At 46.5% G+C, this 19760-nt stretch overlaps 1 protein-coding gene across 2 annotated transcripts in view; it reads left to right on the top strand.

The window, feature by feature from the left end:
* The first annotated feature begins 9522 nt into the window (after positions 1–9522).
* CAPN6 (calpain 6) overlaps positions 9523–19760 on the top strand; it is a 69728-nt gene continuing 59490 nt past the window's right edge. Inside the window, exons 1-3 of one of the 2 annotated variants that reach the window (XM_075513180.1) lie at positions 9523–9677; positions 17771–17856; positions 18693–18863. In XM_075513180.1, coding sequence (XP_075369295.1) covers positions 18699–18863 — 165 coding nt within the window. In that variant the 5' untranslated portion in view covers positions 9523–9677; positions 17771–17856; positions 18693–18698. Of the gene's footprint in view, positions 9678–17770; positions 17857–18688; positions 18864–19760 lie in introns of both variants that reach the window. The other variant, XM_075513179.1, reaches the window with a different exon arrangement.

Here is a 19760-nt window from a genome sequence, read left to right as displayed (position 1 = left end):
GTTTAATCTTATCTTTTCTGTAAATAAAACACCTTTAATGTCAACTAATCTAGATCATTTACATGGTTTCTCCTACAGTCTGAGCTCTGCCCCTTGTCCTCCACTGCAGCCATCTGCTCCCCCACCCCAGCCTCTCTCAAATACACCTAAACTTCAAAGGTATAGTTTTCCGTGCCAGTATCACCTTTACCATCATGCAGGCCCTGCACACCTACAAACAGATGTGGCTGTCCAGATGTTCACTGGAAAAAGAGTCATAGTACAGCTGTTTGATTTTTTTCAAATAAAGCACCAAATCTAAAAGGTTCAATGTTACGGTCCCAAAGTAAATGGGAACTCTAATGACTTGAAATTGTAGGCACTCAGCCCTGTAATTTGCAATCTTGTTGATACAAGTAATGCTCACCTGGGCTCTGCATGGTGCCTCAAACAACCAGAGTCCTTGTGTTATAAGGTCTCTATAAGATTATCAACTGTCTGAGTGTATGTAAGGGAGCAGGAGTGTTGTTTTAGGGAGCATTATTTCTATTACTGTATACACACCTTTGCCACGGAAAATAACAATAATCATTCATTGTTAATCTGTATTTTTTATTCACAAGTAGGTCTACCGAATTTAAAAATTCCCATCAATGTTTTACACAAATCTGCTCGCCTTGAGATGCCAGAAACATTCCACTTCAAAATGACTGTGAGTCTGCTTCTCCCGAATCTGCATGTATTAAATGATGCAAACATTTTGATTCACTTTATATCGCTTTTCTGGGGTTATACCGTAGGGTAGTAAGGCACCGAGTGCCCCAGACTCCACTGATGTGTCTGGGGGTGAAAAGCAGGAAAGATCTTGCAAAATATGTTTATCTTTGGATGGTATAAGCAGTCATCAGGAACACAGTTACAGTGACGTGGTCACAGCCTGAAACCAGCAGGAAAATGGGAGACTGCAAAGCCTTCAGGGAAGCACAGCTCACTGAAGGAGACAGGGTGCTGGCCCTGCGGTGACATTCCCTCCCCGCTCCGTCCAAACTCCAGTGTCCAGGCCACCAGCTACAGCTGGGTTTTACTGGAGTGATTTGTCATTGTGAAGAAGCACCTTTTCCCAAGGACAGAGAAGCACCTTCTCTCTCCTGCTTTTCTCAGGACAGAGTCCACCAGCCAGGCCACCAGTGTGGTGCAAGGTGGTGGTAAATGTGAGAGCCAGTAAAGGATGCTAAGGAAGTCAAATCCGCTGCTTGCTTGTGCTGGAAACCCATTTATTTTAAGCATAGGTCTTCCCACAGTTGGTGCACCCAAACGAGTGTTGGCAGTCGAACAGCTGTTTGGAAAAGATTTGAGTTGTTTCTTCTGACAACTGCGCTCCAGCCACGATGCGTGTGTCATCTTCTAATTTAAGTGTTCAGAGTGTGCTTTTAGCACCCACATACAGTTATGGGAAGTGCCTCTAAGCTGGTTAAACTTCTATTCTTTTAGTCACCGTGAGAGAGTGACAGCCAGGAAGGCAACCGGCGCTGAGGAGAAAAAGGTTATTTCCGAAGGTCCTAGGCAACACGTCAGTTCGGTGACACAGGCTGCTGCTCACAGCACTGAGGTTTCACAGCAGGTTTACTGCTTTTAATGGTATGTGGAGACCGAGGAGGATTTTAGATCACTGGAAATGATGTTCAGCATCTGCGTTCAGATCTTGGTCTTCTTGAGCCCAGGGCAACAAGTCATGAGTTTGACCATTAAAAAGTCTCTCTCAGAAGTTGTCACCACAGGCTGGCTGCTTGCTGCTCTTTAGACAACACATCAGTCAGCGTTTGTTCATCTTCTAAAGCAGAGATGTCCAAATAGATACGAGCGTTCATAACTACGGGGAGATCCTCCGGAGAGCTGTGAAAACACATTAGTGGTCTAAACACCCCAGCGGCACCACTTTAATTATATCACTGCTTTATCAGTCCCATTAGGCTGACCTGCATCTTTAGTTGCCTTCAGAGCTTATGAAAATCTGGACATAGGAGACGCGACTAAGAGCCTGCGTACATCGTACAGTGTGACACGGTGCGGAGATCTGAGCCGCGCAGCACTGGCTTGGCTCTCGAAGGCAGCAGAGCCAGTTGCTGCAGCACTGCACTGATGTGACCTCGGTGCCTTTGGGACACAGGGTAGGATCACTGTAAGACTCCTGAGGCTCTTGGAAGAGAGCACTAGAGCAACCAGAAAGACCCTTCTTCCCACAAGCAATATGATCTCTTCGGGTTTTCAATTGCTGGTGGAACAGGGGAACTCAATTGCTCTTTTTAGGGGCGACGGGGCGGACAAAGATGCCATTCTCTGACATGTATGGCCCCAGCTTTGCTGAAAAATAAGGCAGTGAAGCCAAACTAAGCTTGTATTAGCACAGTACAGCAGCCTGATTGTAATAACCAGAAAAATTCCCACTGAAGATGCATACACAGCCAAATCTGTAATCAGCCTGTAAATTATGATTCTTGCTATACTGCCTAGAAAGGTGACCAGCATCTACAGCAGGATGCAGCAATAAAACCTTGATTTTAAATTAACAGATTACCAGCCTGGCCTTTGGAGAACAATGCATTTGTGCACCCAGGAAAGACAACCTTTGGAAGATGCTGTTCTGTCACAAATCGTTCATGCTTTAATTAAGAAGTCCTCATCAGGGAAGAAGATAACTGTGAGATATGTGAGGGGAGGAACACACTTGATCTATAATGAAATTAACTCTCAAATGAGGTCGCCCACCCACGTACTACTGTGCACACGCAGCAGGAAGATGAGCCAAATGCAGTGAGATGAGGCCAAGCTTTTGTAGCTCTGCAAATGAATAGGTTGTCCTTTGGGTGAGGAGGGGAACCAAAAGGGGAGGCAGGGTAGTTACGTGCTGGAGACCTTCAGAATAAGGGCAAATGTGTCCTCCCGTGCCCTCCTCACAGCTCCTTTTAAAGGACAATTTCCTTATGCTAGTGTCTCATGACAAAGTACTGTGGAACAGGCTCCCAGGCACCCATGGGCAAGTACAGCATCCCCCTCATGGCTTATTCCATTAAAGCAGAAACTAAAAAACACCTTTCTGTCCCCTTGACACAGATTTAGACACAGAAAAACAAGCCTGCCCTTAATATCCTTAAATCTTTAAATCTAAATGATTCAAGATACTCTGCTGCTGGTCAGAGAAGTAGATCAACCGTGACTTTTAAAAATGTCAGGCAACAGCACTAGGAAAAGAGTAATTAGACCAGTAGGCTACACCTCAGGAGAGCTCATTTCAACTCCTGATGTGGCCACAGGTTTCTGTGTGACCTGGGGAGTCACCTAGAGCCATGGCCAAAACACAGGGCAGGTGCCCAAAGTGGGCTTAGAATTTCTTTGGATTTCAGGTGCCAGCAGGAAGGATAATCACTACTCCAGACTCTGTGTAAAGAGTTTCACATGTGGAACTAGAATAGCTGCTAAGAGTTACCAGCACCTGAAATCACCAGCACTATCAGCAGCAGAGCTGGGATCTGAAACTGCAAGAAGACAGGCCTTCATTAAATAAAAAAAAAGTCATTACGTGGTCAAGCGTTCAAGGTAAAACCTCACGGGCTCCGAAGCAGACGTGAATTGCAGTGAGCATTGCTAAGGCAATGTCGCAACTGGGAAAAGTGAAGTGCGCTGCCCTGGGCTTTTTGCCCGGGAGCGCAGTGCTGCACCGCACGCTCCGGAGTGGCTCAGACGACGTTCCTGCAGCAGCAGCGTCCCACAGACCGTGAGTGACAGAGCAAACGTGACCAAATCCCCTTCCAACTCCTCCTAATGTTAAACGAGGCTTTGATTTAAGCCTGTTTCAGACGGGCACCGCTCCTAGAGACCTCAGCTGCTCAGATCGAGAAGGGAAAACAGTTCAGCCTGAGAGCTTTTCTCGTGACCCTGAGACAGGCACGGCTTTATCCAAATCCCACTGAGAAACAAGAGTGCTACAGGCAATGTTTTAAATATTTAATGTTTACACAGCACTCAGAATACAAATGGCAATTCAAAGAGAAGGAAACTCCTGTCTTCTGTAAGCTCCTTGGGGAGTTTTCTCTTCACGTGTGTTTTTCAGCATGATTGACACCTGCCTTCACAAATGGTAAATGGCAGAGTATCATGGTTCCTGCACACCTCCAAAAACATCTGTCCCGCTGCCTTTCTGCAGGGCCCTCGCTGCCCGCATGAGCTCCACACCCCCACAGAGAACAACTGCCACGCCGCTCGTGGGGAAAAACCTGCCTCATCCATGGCACCACAGGAAGGCAAAGGGACTTGCCCAAGGTCACAGTCGGCTGTGGGTGGAAGCAGACCCAGCCTCTTCCTCCAGTCCCTGCGCCATTCTCCTCTCCGACACTGCCAGGCACGGCCTGCTCGCACAGACCGTGCCCAGGCCCAGGCTGAGGTGAACTCAAGGGCCACCCCACGGCGGCTCTCCTGGCCCTTCCTTCACAAGGCAGGCGACTGGCACTGCCCGCGGCGCCCAAGGGGCCCCCACGCAGAAGCAGCGAACCCCTCACGCCGGGTGCCCGCAGCCCCACGCTCCCCAGCGCCGCTGCGCGGCCACCACGAAGATGGCGGCGGGCGGGGCCGGGGGCGGAGCCCAGGGCGGGGCCTCCTCGCCGGGCGCCAGCGGCAGCTCGCGCAGCGTTGGGCGAGGCCGCCACCTAGCGGCCCGCGGCGGCGCCGCCCGGCCAAGGGCCCCGTTGCGGGCGGCGGGAAGGGGCGTCGTCACCCTCGGAGATCAGCCTCCGGGCCGTGGAGCTCTTCCCGAGCCCCGGTTGCTCCTGGCAGGGGCTGGGGCCGGGCCGAAGGAGCGGCTGTCGAAGGGACTGCTCCTGCAACCGCGGTACTGAGCGCTCTCGGGCAGCAGGGAGGTGACGAAGCTGCGAGCAATGTCCTTGATTGACTCCCAGCTGCTCAGAGTTTCCAGCTGGGAAGGTGTGGGATGCCCTACCCAGTCGCCCACCCAGAGCTGAAGGGAAGTCCCCTCAGCTCACCTCTCCCTGATCCTGCTTCCAGTCAGGGCGCCCAGCACGCGCCATGTGCCCTCGCCTCTGCGGAGGAGACGGGGCCCGCTAGGCCTTGCCTGCTTAGAGAGGTGGCGTCGGTGCGTGCGACAGGCTGTGCCTCTCTCCAGGGGCTTGCGGGATGCAGCCAGAGTGCTCCAAACGTGAGTGGAAAGCCGGTTTCCTCACAGTGCTGAGCAACCGTTTTATTGCTGGGGTCTGGGGGAGAGCTGGGCTCTGAAGGGCTGGTAGGCAACCCAGGCTTGTGTCTGCTCAGGGATGTCCTGGGGCCATTCCCTCAGGCTGTGTCTGCTCTGGAGCCATGTTCCTCTGCTCCTCCAGTCTCCTTTCCCCCCATGACCAGCCTGCCTGAAAAAGAACTCCAAACGCCCGCTTCAAATCTTGTTCCTCCAGGGAACCTGAGAGATGGCGATGCTGCCTTGTTATTCCCTACTTCAGAGACAACAATGATTTTAACGGAATTGCACAACTGGGCCTTTCATTTCTCAAGGTTTAGAAATTTTTTTTATGATTGTGGTTAAGGTAGTTGGGGGATAAATCCTGCCCTGTATGCTCAGTGGGCAAAAAGCTTCTCTGACAGCTGTAGCCAGGGGCAAAGCACAGCCGCTTCCAGGCCCTCTGTTTTAGGGGTTGTCTTCTTTTACTCAGTGCTGTGCAGAAGGTTCACTGCCAGCGAACCACAGTCTGGGACTGATCCCTTACTCTAATCCCTCCTGTCATTTATGCTACGGAAGAAAGTGTGAGGGAACCTATTATCCAAATCCCGAGATGCAAGGGATGGGTGATCCAGAGTCAAAATGCTGTTGTTGAGCAGAAACAGACCTCGGCTGGATACACAGCTCTGAAAGTTTTTTGTGAATCTTGGTTAGTTTTCAGATTCTGCCTCTTGGGCTCTTCTCTGTACAAAACTGCTTAAATTAGAAAGAGTAGAGTAAACATGTAGGATTTAAGTAGAATCTCTGCTGGAAACCACCTAATGTTTTATTAACAAATTGCACCATGAAATTAAGTGAATAATAGATGAATGTAGCTCTGGTGGGACACAAGAACCTGACAGTGGAGTGTGTTTGCAAGATGATGGGCAGGTTGCAGGCTTCTGTGATAAATAGTCATGAGTGGGGCAAAGCCACCTGGACACCTTGCAGTAATAGCTCTTCTGACAGGCAGGAGAACAGCTATTGGAGCAAAGCAATCTGGAAGTGGACTGAACTGTGGAACCAAAAGTCCTTTGGCGTGAAGAAGACCCTGCTGTTGCACCCTTCTTTGCAAAGAGAGTGTTTCCATATGAGTAGCACTCCTGGATCAGGGTTGGGTGGGAAGAGAGGGACAATGCTTGGTTCTAGATAGCAGGATGCTGCAGATACTGAATGAATAAAATGGGGTGGCTTTGGACCATAGCCTGTTCAAATTCTGCTGCTGCCACCAGCTTTGGGCATAATTCAGGCTTTTACGATCTTGCTAGTGTTTGCCTTGTTCAGACCTTAGAGATATGGCAGCCCCGGCAGAGCTGAACCAGGGAAATGTGCTACATTTACTGTTTAGGAGGAAGGGTCAAGTTGCTCCCAAAGGAACAGCTTCTCGTCTAATCACCACAGTTCATTTATTCTAGTAGCTACAATTAATGCTGACACCCACTAGCATCCTTATTTGGGACACCTTTTAACCACTTTAGTAACTGTTCAAAACTGCTGCCCATTGCCTTTGTAAGCCCATGGCTCTTCTGTGTATCCTGCTATCAAACCTTCTGCTGACAGCCCTGCAGGAAGGCAGAGCCAGAGGACGCTGCCTGGGTCAAAACAGCCTCTCGTCATCTCTGGCAGCTATGCAATAAACTGCATGGTTGTAGCCCAGAGCTGTGTCCTCTCCACAGCTGTGAGTGGGTCTGCGCTAGGTCTGTGTGGGTCTGCTAGGCGCAGCTGGCAAAGCACTGCTGAGGCCATGTGCTGCAGCCGGGGCTGTGCTGCCCTGGGAAGGCCAGTGTGCTGCAGGGGGGTGAGAAGTGGTTCCTGTGGCTGGACTCAAAGACTGAGAGGTGTTGGAGTTGCTTGTGGATGCAGGGTTGTGTGGAAGGCCAGGTGTCCCCTTGTAGGGGAGGGCATGCATTTACGGAAGTATGGATGGGTTCTGAGCATAGGGGCAGAGCTAGGTGCTGAATGTACAGATATGTGGGAACCACTGCCTTATGAAGGAGCAAGTTCTGTTTTTTCACTTGTGCTGTGATGTGTCTTTACACAACAGGCCAGCTCTGGGCTCTTGTTTGCCTGCTGAGGGTGCAGACATGAGTCAGGTTTGGAAAGCAGCAAGTCTAGAGCAGAGGAGAGTGTGGGCGTGTTAGCAGGCTGTGCAAGACAGCAATGGGGAAATCAGGGACACCTGGAGATGCAACACAGTCATTGATGTAAACCAGCCCAGAGAAATGTGTGGTGATGATGCTCAGGACACCTCCAACAGGGAGGCTAAAGGCTGCTGGGAACATCCAAGGATTTCAGGTACTGTGTTGGAAGGTTAAACTGAGACCTCTTTCCAGACCCCAGCGGTATATGTGAGCATGTCTCTTTGAATACTTTGGCATAGCCCCACTGAATTACAAGCTTTTTCTGCCATGGTTCTGCAGTGAGACCAGAGCTGTCTCACTGCCCTTTGTTGCTGCCTGTGTGGCTCATCTTGCTGCCTGTTTAAAGGAATTCCTGTTTCTGACAGGACTTCCAGCAAGAGCTCCTCCTCAGCCTGGGTAAATTGCACACAATTCCTGGATTACACCACCAGATTTAATACTCATATGTAAAAGTACTCGTGATTTTGTGCCACATGGGATCAAAGGCAGCTACTGAGAGAACAGTTCTATATAAGCTGTGAATATTTATTATCAGCTCTCAAAAAGTAGAATTTTGTTGTACTCACATGGGATTTTTCATGTTCTTCCCTCAACTGTGCAAATGAATCACTGCGCGTGGTATATATAGGCAGACGTCAGCTTTTTATATGACTTAAACTCTGGTCTGCTTACTCAATCATTAATTGAAAACACATGGCTTTAGTATGTAGGGCTTTTTTACTCATTAAACATTAAAACTGTAGTGGCAGTTTCCAGGGACTTTCTGTCCAAATTTCAGCATGCCTTCAAAAGGAAGTTGGATAAGTGCTCTATGGGAGAGCAAACAGTCCTGCAGCGAACCTTGCAGTACAGAAATTTATGATACTACTTCACACTTTGTCTTCAGAGTGTTTTCTGGATGTAACTCATCCCCCGAGATCCAAACTCCTTTAGGCAAATAGGAGATTTGCTGAATAGCAAGGTTTGGGAGAAGGAATGGACCTATTTGTAAACTTAGACCAGTTATGCTAAAATAAGGAGGACTAAATGGAGGAAGCAAATTGGGGAGAACATTTAAAACTACTGGTACAAATTAAATTTTGTAATGTATTTTGAAATGGTGCTTGTTCAAAAATTGGACTACGTTTACTAAAATATAAGTAAAAGCCACATAACTGTAAAATAAAGGTGTTAGAATCCTCAAATGAGAAAAATTTCATGTCAAATTAATCCAAATGTTTAGGATTTACCCAAAATTAAATTGGGGATGAGCAGAGTATGGAGAAAAGTTTGTTTCACCAAACCCATTTCTTAATGAGAATTTATTTTTGTCCTATTTTTTATTTTGCCATAGCACAGAGAAATGTATTATTTTCTGAGTTCTAAACTATGTCGTTACCCCCATGAAGCGATATATCTTCCTTTACTAGCACAGGGAGAGGAGCAAGACAGGATGAGTGCTTGAATGAGGATGGGCAGGTTTGTGACGGATCAGAGAAAAGGAGAGCTGGTTCACAGCGGTGCGGAGCCCAGGAGCAGCTCAGCCTCCTTGGAGCTGAGGCTGGGAACCTCTGGAGTCTCTTCTGTGGCTCTTTCAGACAGGGCTTCTTCGTCATTCAGGTTGTTTTCTCCTCCACAAGTGACATGGGAACAGCAAAATTAGGCAGTTCTAGACTGTGAACAGTCAAGCCAGGAGAAAGTACCCGGCAGTGTGGGAGAGCCATTCCTGAGGCTGCTACAGGCTCGCCCCAGCGCTCAGAGTCAAGGGCACAAAGCCACCCTTTGGGTTTCGCTGCGCCGCCTGCTCTGCACAGCCCCATCCCGCTGTGAGTCCACAGAAGCCCTGAGTGACTCTTCTCTACGGCCTGGGCAGGCTGTTACTGGAAGGGACACGCTGAAGCACGGGCATTGACACTGGCTTTATTCAAGTGAGGAACAGTGTGCAGCCTAATAAGGAATATAACTTTTTTCATGGTGCACACTGATCTGCCCTGTTTTCCATACAAAAAATGCCTGCAACTCTTGCCAAGCAGCCTCGCCTCATCTCCGTCTTTAAAAGTTCATTCGCAGTTACAGCCACAATCGCAGCTAACGAACAGTTTACCGGGAGTAAACAAGGCTCCACATTTTGGGTCAGCTTGGAAGGTTTCCTGGTGTCCCTGTGACTCACCACTGGAAGGGTCATCCCGAAAGACACCCCCCTGGTGATGTGATCTTGGTACAGTCCAAAGAGTTTCAGGTTAAGAAGCCGAGGAGATCTCTGTTTGCAGGAGTCATTTTGGAGTTTGATGTGCCTCAGAGGAGGGACAGACCTCAGCCAGGTAAGTGCCAGAGGTAGCCTGTAAACTGGTATTTACTTGATTTGCACCTTTATCACCAGGATGAAAACTCTCTGTATTACTAGCTAGGAGCACTTCAGCCTGCACAGTGAGAAAATGCTTTTGTCTCTTGCAGTAATGTACATTTCTTTCAGAAAGTCACATCTCGACTGTATGCTAACTCTGAGCCAAGTGCTCATTGTGATTTATTGCAAAAGCATGGTTGCTCTCATTTCTTCTGGGATAACCAGTCTAACGCTGGTCTTCTCTCTACAGGCATCATTAACAGTTATATGGAATAAAGGGGCCAGACTGATAAAGTGTGATTTGATCTCAGTGCTCCTATAATTCCATTCTCCATACTGTCTCTGATCTTCCAAAATCCTTTCAGTTTTCACTGTGGATTCTTTCATTGTGAAATTCAAGTGGGTATTTTAATTTTTGTTGTTGTTCTTGTGAAGGAGAGATTTTTATACTGTGTCTAAAATAATAGATAAGTGGATACATAAAATAATGGAGTGGCCTGATAGAGAGTTACCCATTAATTTGCAATCATGGTCTTTTTTTAAACTAACTTTTATGAAAAGGCAGAATGAAGAGATACTGAAATTCTGAAGAAAGTTGTTCCCTGTGGTTTCAGCACAAAAGCTTGGCTTGAATGAATCAACTGACATTGCTGTTAGCGTTTTCTTTAGAGCTTGTTACACATCACTTGACTTGGATTAATGTTAATTGTAACAATTGGCATCTAACATACTAAATTACTTTTTTTTTTTAAATTCAGAACTGGAATGGTATCTCTCTGTAGTTAGCTGCAAACCTGTCTGGTCTTCAGGCTATAGTGGAAGCTACTGAAGGTCAAGTGTTTTTGAAGTATACAGACACCTGTGCACTTTGGAAAATCCTGTCTGCCAGCATATCCTTAAAAATGTGTCCCCTAGCCACTTTGCGTCTTCACTAAAAAGAGAGACAGTATATTAATTTAGCTAAAGGATCAAGCTGTACTAAGATGGGATCCTGTGCAATATACACAGCCCAACACAGGACTCCCTTTCACTAGAGGAACAAAGTGGCAGCATAAAATGAGCAAATGGCAATTGCTGTCCCGAAACAGAAATGACCACCCCGAGTACTTGCTTGTTCCGAGTCCTGTTGGAAAAGTAGCACGTGCTCGCAGTGCTGGTGCATGGTTGTTTAGAAAAGCATTTTAATCTTGCTTGTCAGCTGCAGGCTAATGTGCACACGTTGATCTGTAGTGCTGTATATCATCCTTGTACCGTCACCCTGGCTGCTCTGGGAGCCAAAGGCCCTCAGAGTCCAGATGTGCGGAGAGTTTTGACCTTCTGAATGCTGGCTGCGATCTAGCAAGGGACTTGAGCATCTGCAGTGGTGACAGAGGCAAAACGCTGGCGCCTTTTAAGGCTAAGATGTACTCTAAAAAACTTGACTCAAGCTACTGCTTAATGCCTAAACTGTTAAGAGCCACATATGCCTATAGCTCATGCAGTTTGTATGCCCTTAACTTAGTACATGCTCAGTACAACAGAGCTGCTCGGTGCACTGTGGTTTTCCAGTTGTGGCTGCCAAACAAGTTGTGCCTCTGGCTGAGCACCTCGGGGTCTTGGTGCAAGAGGCCTTCCAGCAATTTGCTTGTTACATGCGGACAGGACCAAGAGGCACACAAAATACAGTTGCAAAAAACCCCACTTTTCTAGTTTGGTTGAAGGCAGCGGGGCAGCACGTGCTGCTTTTTGACAGCAGTAGCCTCTGCCTGAGAGCATTCACCAAGAAGTAATTCTCTGTTCGGTGTGAGCAGAGTCAGGCCGCTGGACCCCCCTCGGGGGACCGACCTTGGCACCCAGCCGCAGCCCGTCCTGCCGCAGGAGTGCACGGCTGGGGGAAGGTGAGCTGGGAGTGTGGCTGAGCTCAGTCCCTGGGAGCCTGGTCCTTACAGCATTTAGTTGAATCAAAGGAAAGGAGCCCTGGGTTTTTTTTCTCTGCTCGTAAAGATCTTTAAGCATTTTAGCCATTGAAGGTTTCACCTGGAAATTGATCAGTTGGAGACAAAAGTCCGCTCTGCTGCTGACTCCACTCCTTTTTAAATCTTTGCCTTTGCCCAAGGGGAGAGACAAAATGGTTAAAAGTTATTTCACAGGCAGCTACACGGGGATAACCTCTCACAGAAAAGGCAAGGAGGGGAGAGAGGGAGTAAAGCCAGAGTTTACCCTCTCTGAGTGTGTTCTGCCAGGACTTCAAGTGATTTTGACCATGAAATCAACATTGTACTGCTGAGTAATCCCACACACACATGCATGTTGATTTCGCTCCGTTTTCAAGCTGAAAAGATGGCACGCACCCCTGACCATGAGCCCTACAAATTCAGACTCCTTCTGCTCGTGCCAGATGGAGTCCTTCCCCCTTGGGCATAATCACCTGTAAGTGCAGCTTTTCTCAGCTGCTGTTTGCTCCACCTGTCCAGCCCCAGCACCGTCAGTTCATGCCCCTGAACACCGGAGCAGCTGTGCTTCTTGCTGTTGGATGGAGGGGCTGCAGCACGCAGCTAGCCAGCACCTCGCACCCCAAAGGGCTGCGGAGCATTTGCAGGGCATGAGCCCTGACTCCAGCACTCCCTTCCTGAAGGGTAAGAATGGGCTTGCATATTATCTCACCAGGAACTGACTAGAAGAGAGGTGGGAGCGAGAACAAACTGTGAAAATCAATGACAGGGTTCCTGGCGGAGCTCCTGCTCAGCTCCCGGGCTTATGGAACAGCAGGCTTGGTCCTGAACTGACACCCACGCTCCTGAGCCGTCTTGCTTGGACACAGGCTTTGCAGTACAAACTGCATTCTGGCTCCCAGCTAAAGTGCTATAGAAAGTCTCTCTGTCCCAGTGAGACCTGAAAGAAAAGCCTGGTTAAGCACCATGATGTTGCGGTGCAAGTGTTGTGATTACTTTTATTGTAGTAAAGCTTTGGTTTGTAGCCAGATGATTCTGCCAGTCCTTGATGCCGTCTATGAAAGCAAACAGGTTGTGGCCAGTCCTGTTCCTGGTGTCCAGTTAGTCTCCCCTGCATTTCTGCTCAGAAGTGATAGGATATGGGCAGATATTCTCGGATGAAAATATGTGAGTTTTCCTCTCTCAATTATAATGCTAAGTATGGCAAAGCTGCACAGCGGAACAATGTTGGCACCTTCCTCTTTCTCTGAGAAGACAAATGCTTGTGTCTCCTTCCTTTAGCCAGTTCTCGAGCTGAGCTAGACAGAGAAACCTTTATATGCCTATTAAAGTACTGAGTTATAGAGGCCATAAAATAGTCAAATTAACCTCATTTTGTTGAAAAATCCAAAAGCTGGATGAAAGAAGAGCTAATGCTGCACAATCATGGTATCCCCAGAGCATGCAATAAAACTTGGTGTTTCATCGAAGCAGGGAGAGTATTGCCATCCAAAACAACTGAGAAGCCCTGGGACCATGGCCATTAATACTGGACAGGGTGCTATTAAATTATCCTGTGCAGCCAATTTGATCCAAATTGAATATGCTCTTACTAATGCAATTGCATATCCACAAAATACAGATTTAACACTGACTTTTATATTGGTTTATGCAGAAGAAGAGAGGACACCCAATCCAGCATAAAGACTCCCAGTGCAATTAGTGTCTTGAACTGTTTGAAGAATTTGAAAGAGTAAATTTCTCCAGTAGCAATGCTCTGTGTTATGGGCAGTGATACTTCTGATGTATCGGTAGCAGTGGAACAGCCAAGATCATGAAACTACAGTGTATGTGAAGTGGAAGCTTTTCAACTGCTTTAAATTCCCTTGTGCTCTTAAGACATTTGTATTTGCAAAGTCACTGCTTTGTAAGGACCTGTGATCCGTCTGCACAGGAAGAGAAGGCAATAACCTTTTCCAGCTGGAGCCCTGGAAGTGCCTTTAATTAGTTTTACAGAAAACCAGTCCAGTGTAATTTAAAGCTTTTGGCTGCAGGGCTGCTTTTTTGGAAGCACTCACTGATTTGATTGCTCTGAAGCAAGCTATGAGTTTGGAGAAAGAGATGTTTGGGAAAATACTAAACTATGTTTGCAAACAGTTAAATACTTGAGTCCCTGTTTTGCTGTCACAGTCCAAACAGTGGCTTTGAGGTTTGGTGGTAAGTCAGCATTGAAAGAACAGAGTTTAGAGTTGGGAGGTTTTTGTGCGTTGTCCAGACAGGCACACAACTGCAGTTACAAAAGAGAAACCCAAGAACCAGGTGTTGGTTGTTATTATTATTGGTAAGGCTACTGTTTGCAGGAAACAAAAGCAAGCTTGGTACCTGCAAATGGATAATAATCTTAAAGCCGGGATGCTACCCCAGAGCACAGCATATGCTGTGTGTATCCTTTCTGGCATCCCTCTGTGGTTTTCCCAGACGGGGGCTCCTGGAACAGCAGGAATGTGGTCCTGAGGTTGGGGTGTGCCTGAGCTTCAGCAGTTTCATCTCAGCATCCACTTGCTGGAAGAAGCAGCTTCATGTTCAAAGCTGTGTTCAACTGTGGTGTTAAATACTGCCTAGAAATACACTTTGCCCTTTTAGTCCTGGTGCTGTGCATAGAAATTCCTTTGAGTCCTGCAATTGGAACAAAAAAGTGGGGGGCATGATAAATTTTATGGGTTACAATGCAGCAAGCCTCTTCCTTGAAGAGGAGTTTCATCTAGAACAGAGGGTTCACTGCAGCTGCTTGGCAGTGTTTGCTTTTGGGACAGAAAGCGCTGGTTTTTGTTAAGCCAAACCCAGCTCTGTGCCGTCCCTGTGCCCCTCCTGCAGGGATGGGAGTGGGAGGAATGCTTTCGCATGCAAGCTAGCTCACTGCTGAGGGGTGCAGTTGGCTTAACACCTGCAATAACTTCTCTTTCTGACTTTTTACCCTGTGTGTCACTTAGTTACACAGAGTAACAAAAATGAGCTGAGAAGAGATGACTTCTTCTGTTAGTTTTTGTGTGCTTATTGCATGAATTTAATGGTAGTGAGGCTGTAATTTTCCCTCACGCCTATCTGGACAGTTAGTCAGTCTGGTTTGTTGTGGATCTTCTATGTAGCAACTGGAGAAGAGAAAGTTTAAGACAGGAAAATGTGAGTTAGAGAAATACTATTGGGTAGTGGAAATAATACTTGAAGCTCATCTTAATGCTCTTGTGAAGAACTGGATTTCAAGTGAATGTCCCTTTAATTTAAGGCTGCTAAGAACACCAGGAGCTGGTATTTGCCACTGTGTTGAATGTGATTTAGCCATACTCTTGCTGGCTCCGACAAGGGGAAGCATCTCTGAGTATTAACTGTAAGTAAAAATGAAATGCTTCTGTTGTCAGGCTGAGGAGGGGACTCTGCAAGTAGAGCCTGATTGAGAAGGGGACCTGCATGGGCTTGTCTTCACTGTTCTGCTGAAACCCTTTTTCCGAGCAAAACAGGAATCTCACTGGAAAAAGAGAGGGTCAGAGAAAGACTTTAAAGATCAGTGCTTGAAAGCTGAGAGATGTGGGACCTCCTGTACTCCTGCTGATATCAAGGGGGATTGCCATGGTGCTGTAGGAACCTTGGGGTCAGCTGTGGAGCTGTTGTGCTGCCCAGAGAGGTGCAGTGCTGGGGAGCTCAGCTCAGAGGCTGGAAAAGATAAGAAGCAAAACTGTAATTGTATATGGTCAGGGAAATACACCAAAAATGTAAGAACGACTGACCTGTAGAGCTGTCCTGTTTCCTCCCCCCCCTTCCTCTCTCTTCTGTCCCTCCTCTGGAGTGGTTGCTTTCTCTCTACAGAGGGGTAGAAGGTCTCTGAACTGTGGTATGGTATTTTTAGGACCGTGCTTCTTAGCCCTCGTTACGCTGTGCACAGCTCACTCCGTATCACATGACAGCACAGGGAGCCCTGCAAAGAGCCGCTGCCAAGCCATGCTTGGTGTTTCCTCAGCGCAGCTGTACATTGTGAGTGTCAGCCGAACCAGAGGTAAATCTGTTGGGTGCAGAGCGGGGGAAGCTGTGCTCCTCGGTACTGTGAACTCGAGAAAGGAGGAGGGAGCGTTGGTCTTAGTTTGGGAGCTTTGATGCTCAACTGAGGGTCAAAAACTGGGAGCTGCTTCAAAAATAAACCTTGGAGTGGGAGCCAGGTGCCTGCTGTCTGTCTCAGCCAGGTTAGACCATGTCCTGGTAGGTGAACACCCCAGGAGAGGAGGGGCTCAGCTGTGGTCCTCCATCCTCAGTGCTCAAACCACTAGCCTATTGTATAGAAACTGCATTTACATTCTTTACTGCGGACTTTCCAACAAGAAAAAGAGACTTCTGTTGTATTTCAAAAGGGCGGGTTTGGGTTCCTGCAAAAGTGGGTTCCTACTAGTTCACCAGATGGTGATGGGACTTAGTTCAGCTCCAGAGCTCAGTGTCTCCTGGGCGCATGGAAAGCAGCTAGCAGCCAGGCTGGGCAGCCCTGGGAGCCCGAGTCCCTTGCTGAGACACACACTCAGTCGTTTGCTCAGGATGGCACAGGGAGCCTGGAGAGGGGCAGGTTCACAGCCTGGTGGGAGAAGCCTCCTCCTTGTTAGGGTTCCCCTTGGTGGGCACAGCACCACGGAGCTCAGGGTGAGGCAGGCAGCAGCTTGCTTTCATGTGCGGTGCTTTATGACCACATTCTGTGCATTGCTACGAGACTGGCTGTTGTGTAATGGGGTGTTAATCCTGGAAGGACTCACGTTCCAGTCCGGCAGATAGAAGGGGAGAAAGGGTGGGGGAATGAGGTCATTAAAGACCTATCTCTATGAATTAGGCAGTGACAGCTGAAAACCTTATCACCCAGGGGCTATTTTAAAAACAAGCATATCTTGCAAATAGGCTCAGTTTAGAGTGTGTGTTAGCTCGTAGGGAATTTTTAATAAGCAAGAATGCCAGTTATCATGAAATAATCTATATCCCACCCAAATTAGCCAAACTATTTAATTTTTTTTTGTCCCTGAGCTATCTTTGTATAATTGACAAGTGGTTCTGCACTTGAATTTGAAGAACTGGTTTGTGCGGGGAAGCAAGTCTATTTGCCTTGTTTTGAGGACATCTGCCAAGTAAGATGCCTTGTGAGTTTTTTGGAGGGAGATAATTAACAAGAAAATAGCCCTTAAGAAAAAGGAAATTGCTAAAAATGGCATAGTATCAGTGAGCCATTTTGGTTTTGAACAGTTCATTTAAGTGCAGTTTTGTTTTATTGAAGCTGGGTAACATAGTCACTAAGGGACTCCACGGCCCAGTTCCGGAAGGGGGAGCCTTGGCCTGGCTGAAGGCATAGGAATTTTTCCATCGATTCCAGCAGCATCAGGATTTGACTCAAAGTCATTACAGTCCTGATGTATGCAAAATTTATTGCTGGATTTTTGCCCTGAGAAAGGATGGAGAATGAGCTGGCATTTGGAGATCTGGCTGGTTGAAATACCAAGAATAAACTGGTTCTTTGTCTTATTGCTTTGCCATCTAAGATTCCGCTGGTAGAAATCAGGTGATACTTACACTTATGGGTAGATTACTCTGAGTGTTGTTAGGAGGCTTTGGAATGGGCGCGAGAATGGCAACAAGGTAGAAGAGCACTCCTGAATACTCTCCTCATTCCCATGAGTGAATTGCTGCATTAGAGCAGCACTTCTCATCCTTGAAGGACCATCTAATTTATTTTGGGGTAGGGGGGAGAGGAGTGAGTGGAGGGGGAGAGAGAGAGAGGGGGGGGGGGTTTAAAACCATCCCTAGACTATTTTGGCCACAGTAGCTTTCACCCACAAGAACAAAGACCATGATAAATTTGGCATTTCCAAGTGTTCCTCATTACTTTTCTGTATTTCTCCCATTGTGCTCACTTGCATGCCTAGAAAGGCTTGTGCCTAGCTTGGTTTAGTTTTCTGCAAATTTGTGGAATTTCATCCAATTTGTGCTGTAAGTGGCTCAAGGAGCATGAGCTGAGATCACTGCAACAGGACACAGAAAGTAGGCTGCTTGGACAATGCGATGCTGTGCTCCATTGCATGTATGTTGTTTAATTCTTATGATCTGACATCAGGACAACCTGCATTTGTCTTTTTTGCTGTAGATAACTCAAGGAAGGGGAGACACATCTCTAACCTGTGGTGGGAAGGAAGAGGAGAGGAATTGAGACTCAGGAGCATTCCAAACAGAGTAAGTACAGATACCCTCTCCACTCCCTCTCTTGACATAGAGGTAGCATCCCTCAGGTCCCCCATACTTCAAACTATCCTGAATGATTTCTGTAGTTGACTTCTGATTTGTAGAATGTTTTTAAGCAATTTATTCGAGCTCTGTGGCTATGACTGTAAACTTGCCAGGTTAGATAGTCACGATTCTGGAAACTAAGGCCTGAGAGCAAGTTGTCTGGGTTTGTTGTTGTTGTTGTGAGTTGTTTTTTGGATTTTTTTTAATTCGCATCAATTATTTGCAAATATTTGCTGCTTCTGGCAATTCAGTTCCCTGAAATATAACATAAAGTTCAAATACAATAATACCAGCTAAAGTATTGTCACTTAAATTAAGATGTAGGACTGTGGAAATCTGTTTTTGGTTTTCTTTAGGCATAAGACTTGGAGTAGATAATTAAAGCTTTAGTGGCCAGAAGAAGAATGTAGGCCAGAAGGATGGTCCAGCACTTCACACATGGTACACACTGAGAGCTAAGCCCAACTCTGTTACCTTTAGAATCAATTAGACAAAGCAAAATGCTGGTTTTGTGCCTGGTCTGGGCTTTCTAATGTCTTTCCTGATAAGAGTTCTGTTCAGCCAGAAATACCACCCTAATGTATAAGATCTTCTTGGTTTTCTAGTCTACTACTTAACCTAATCTAATTTATAATCTGGGGTTTTTTTAACAGAAATCAGTAATTAATCTTATTTAGAACAAGTTATATGCTCTGTTGTTAAAGACCAATCAGTGGTATCGTGTACAGACTTTAAAGAGCCTTCATAATTTGCACAAGCTAATATTCATCTTACCTAGACAGAGAGATATGTCTTCATCAGTGCAACTCTTCAGAGATCAGAAGTACCATGAGCTGAAAGGGCAGTGTATCCAGCAGAGACAGCTCTTCGAAGATCCTGAGTTTCCAGCCTCAGATGAGTCCCTTTTTTATCAATCACCGCCACCAAGGAAAGTTGAATGGAAGCGCCCAAAGGTAATTGATGCTCTTCTTGTGAGGAGGTGCTGTTTGTATTGTTCCACTCCTACTGTCTTCTCTGTGCTAAAACACAGTTATGTGAGTATATTCTTCCTCCCTTTTTCCATTCGTTTCCTGTCACTGTGTGATTCAGATGGCAGCCCCTCTGTGTCACACTGTTGTCTGAAATGAAAGTCATGCTTTACTGTAAAAAGACAAAAAGGAAGCGTTCTGCGCAGCATAATCATGCTTTTTACTGCTGATGGCTCTCTAATAACAAGCAGCAGTGTGAGGTGACTCCAATCATAGTGATGTTTAAATCAGCCATCTATTTAATTAAGAATACCAGTAATTAATTAAGAATACCGGTAATAGATCAGTCAATACAGGAATACATTCTGCGAACAAATTCTTCATTTCCTGGGTCAATCTGTGGATATGTACTTGTCTAGGTTGCTGTGTTGACAGAAGCATTTCAGCAAGGTGTTGAGATTCTTAATTGAAGTTTCTCTTCAATACCTGTCACTTCTGAGGGCCTGGTGTGTATGCACAGTAATTGCAATATAAAATCTGAGCTTTAGCTATCCAATCTATTGTCTCCCCTGCCCAGTTGTTTTTTTGTTTGTTTGGTTTTTTTTAAGTTAGATATAACCCTTGCAAAAAACACTATAGAAAATTAGATTTTATTAACTGAATAGGTAGCATCTTCCTGCCTGGAATACTGGAAACAACTCAATAATGTAGGATTATTGTTCATTATTATAGATATCTGCATGTTTTCAGAGTAACTTGTGCCTGAATAAAATGTATGGGGAAAGGAAACTCCACAGTAGCAAGGGGAAGTTTCTCCAATCTCAGATAGCTGGCTAGTTCATTTATATGTATAAACAAATTATTTGTAATTTTTCTTGGAGG

The sequence above is a fragment of the Mycteria americana genome, chromosome 10, assembly GCF_035582795.1.
Source record: "Mycteria americana isolate JAX WOST 10 ecotype Jacksonville Zoo and Gardens chromosome 10, USCA_MyAme_1.0, whole genome shotgun sequence".
Taxonomy (NCBI): domain Eukaryota; kingdom Metazoa; phylum Chordata; class Aves; order Ciconiiformes; family Ciconiidae; genus Mycteria; species Mycteria americana.
Note: the sequence above shows the minus strand (reverse complement) of the source record. Positions and strands in the feature narration are given on the sequence as shown.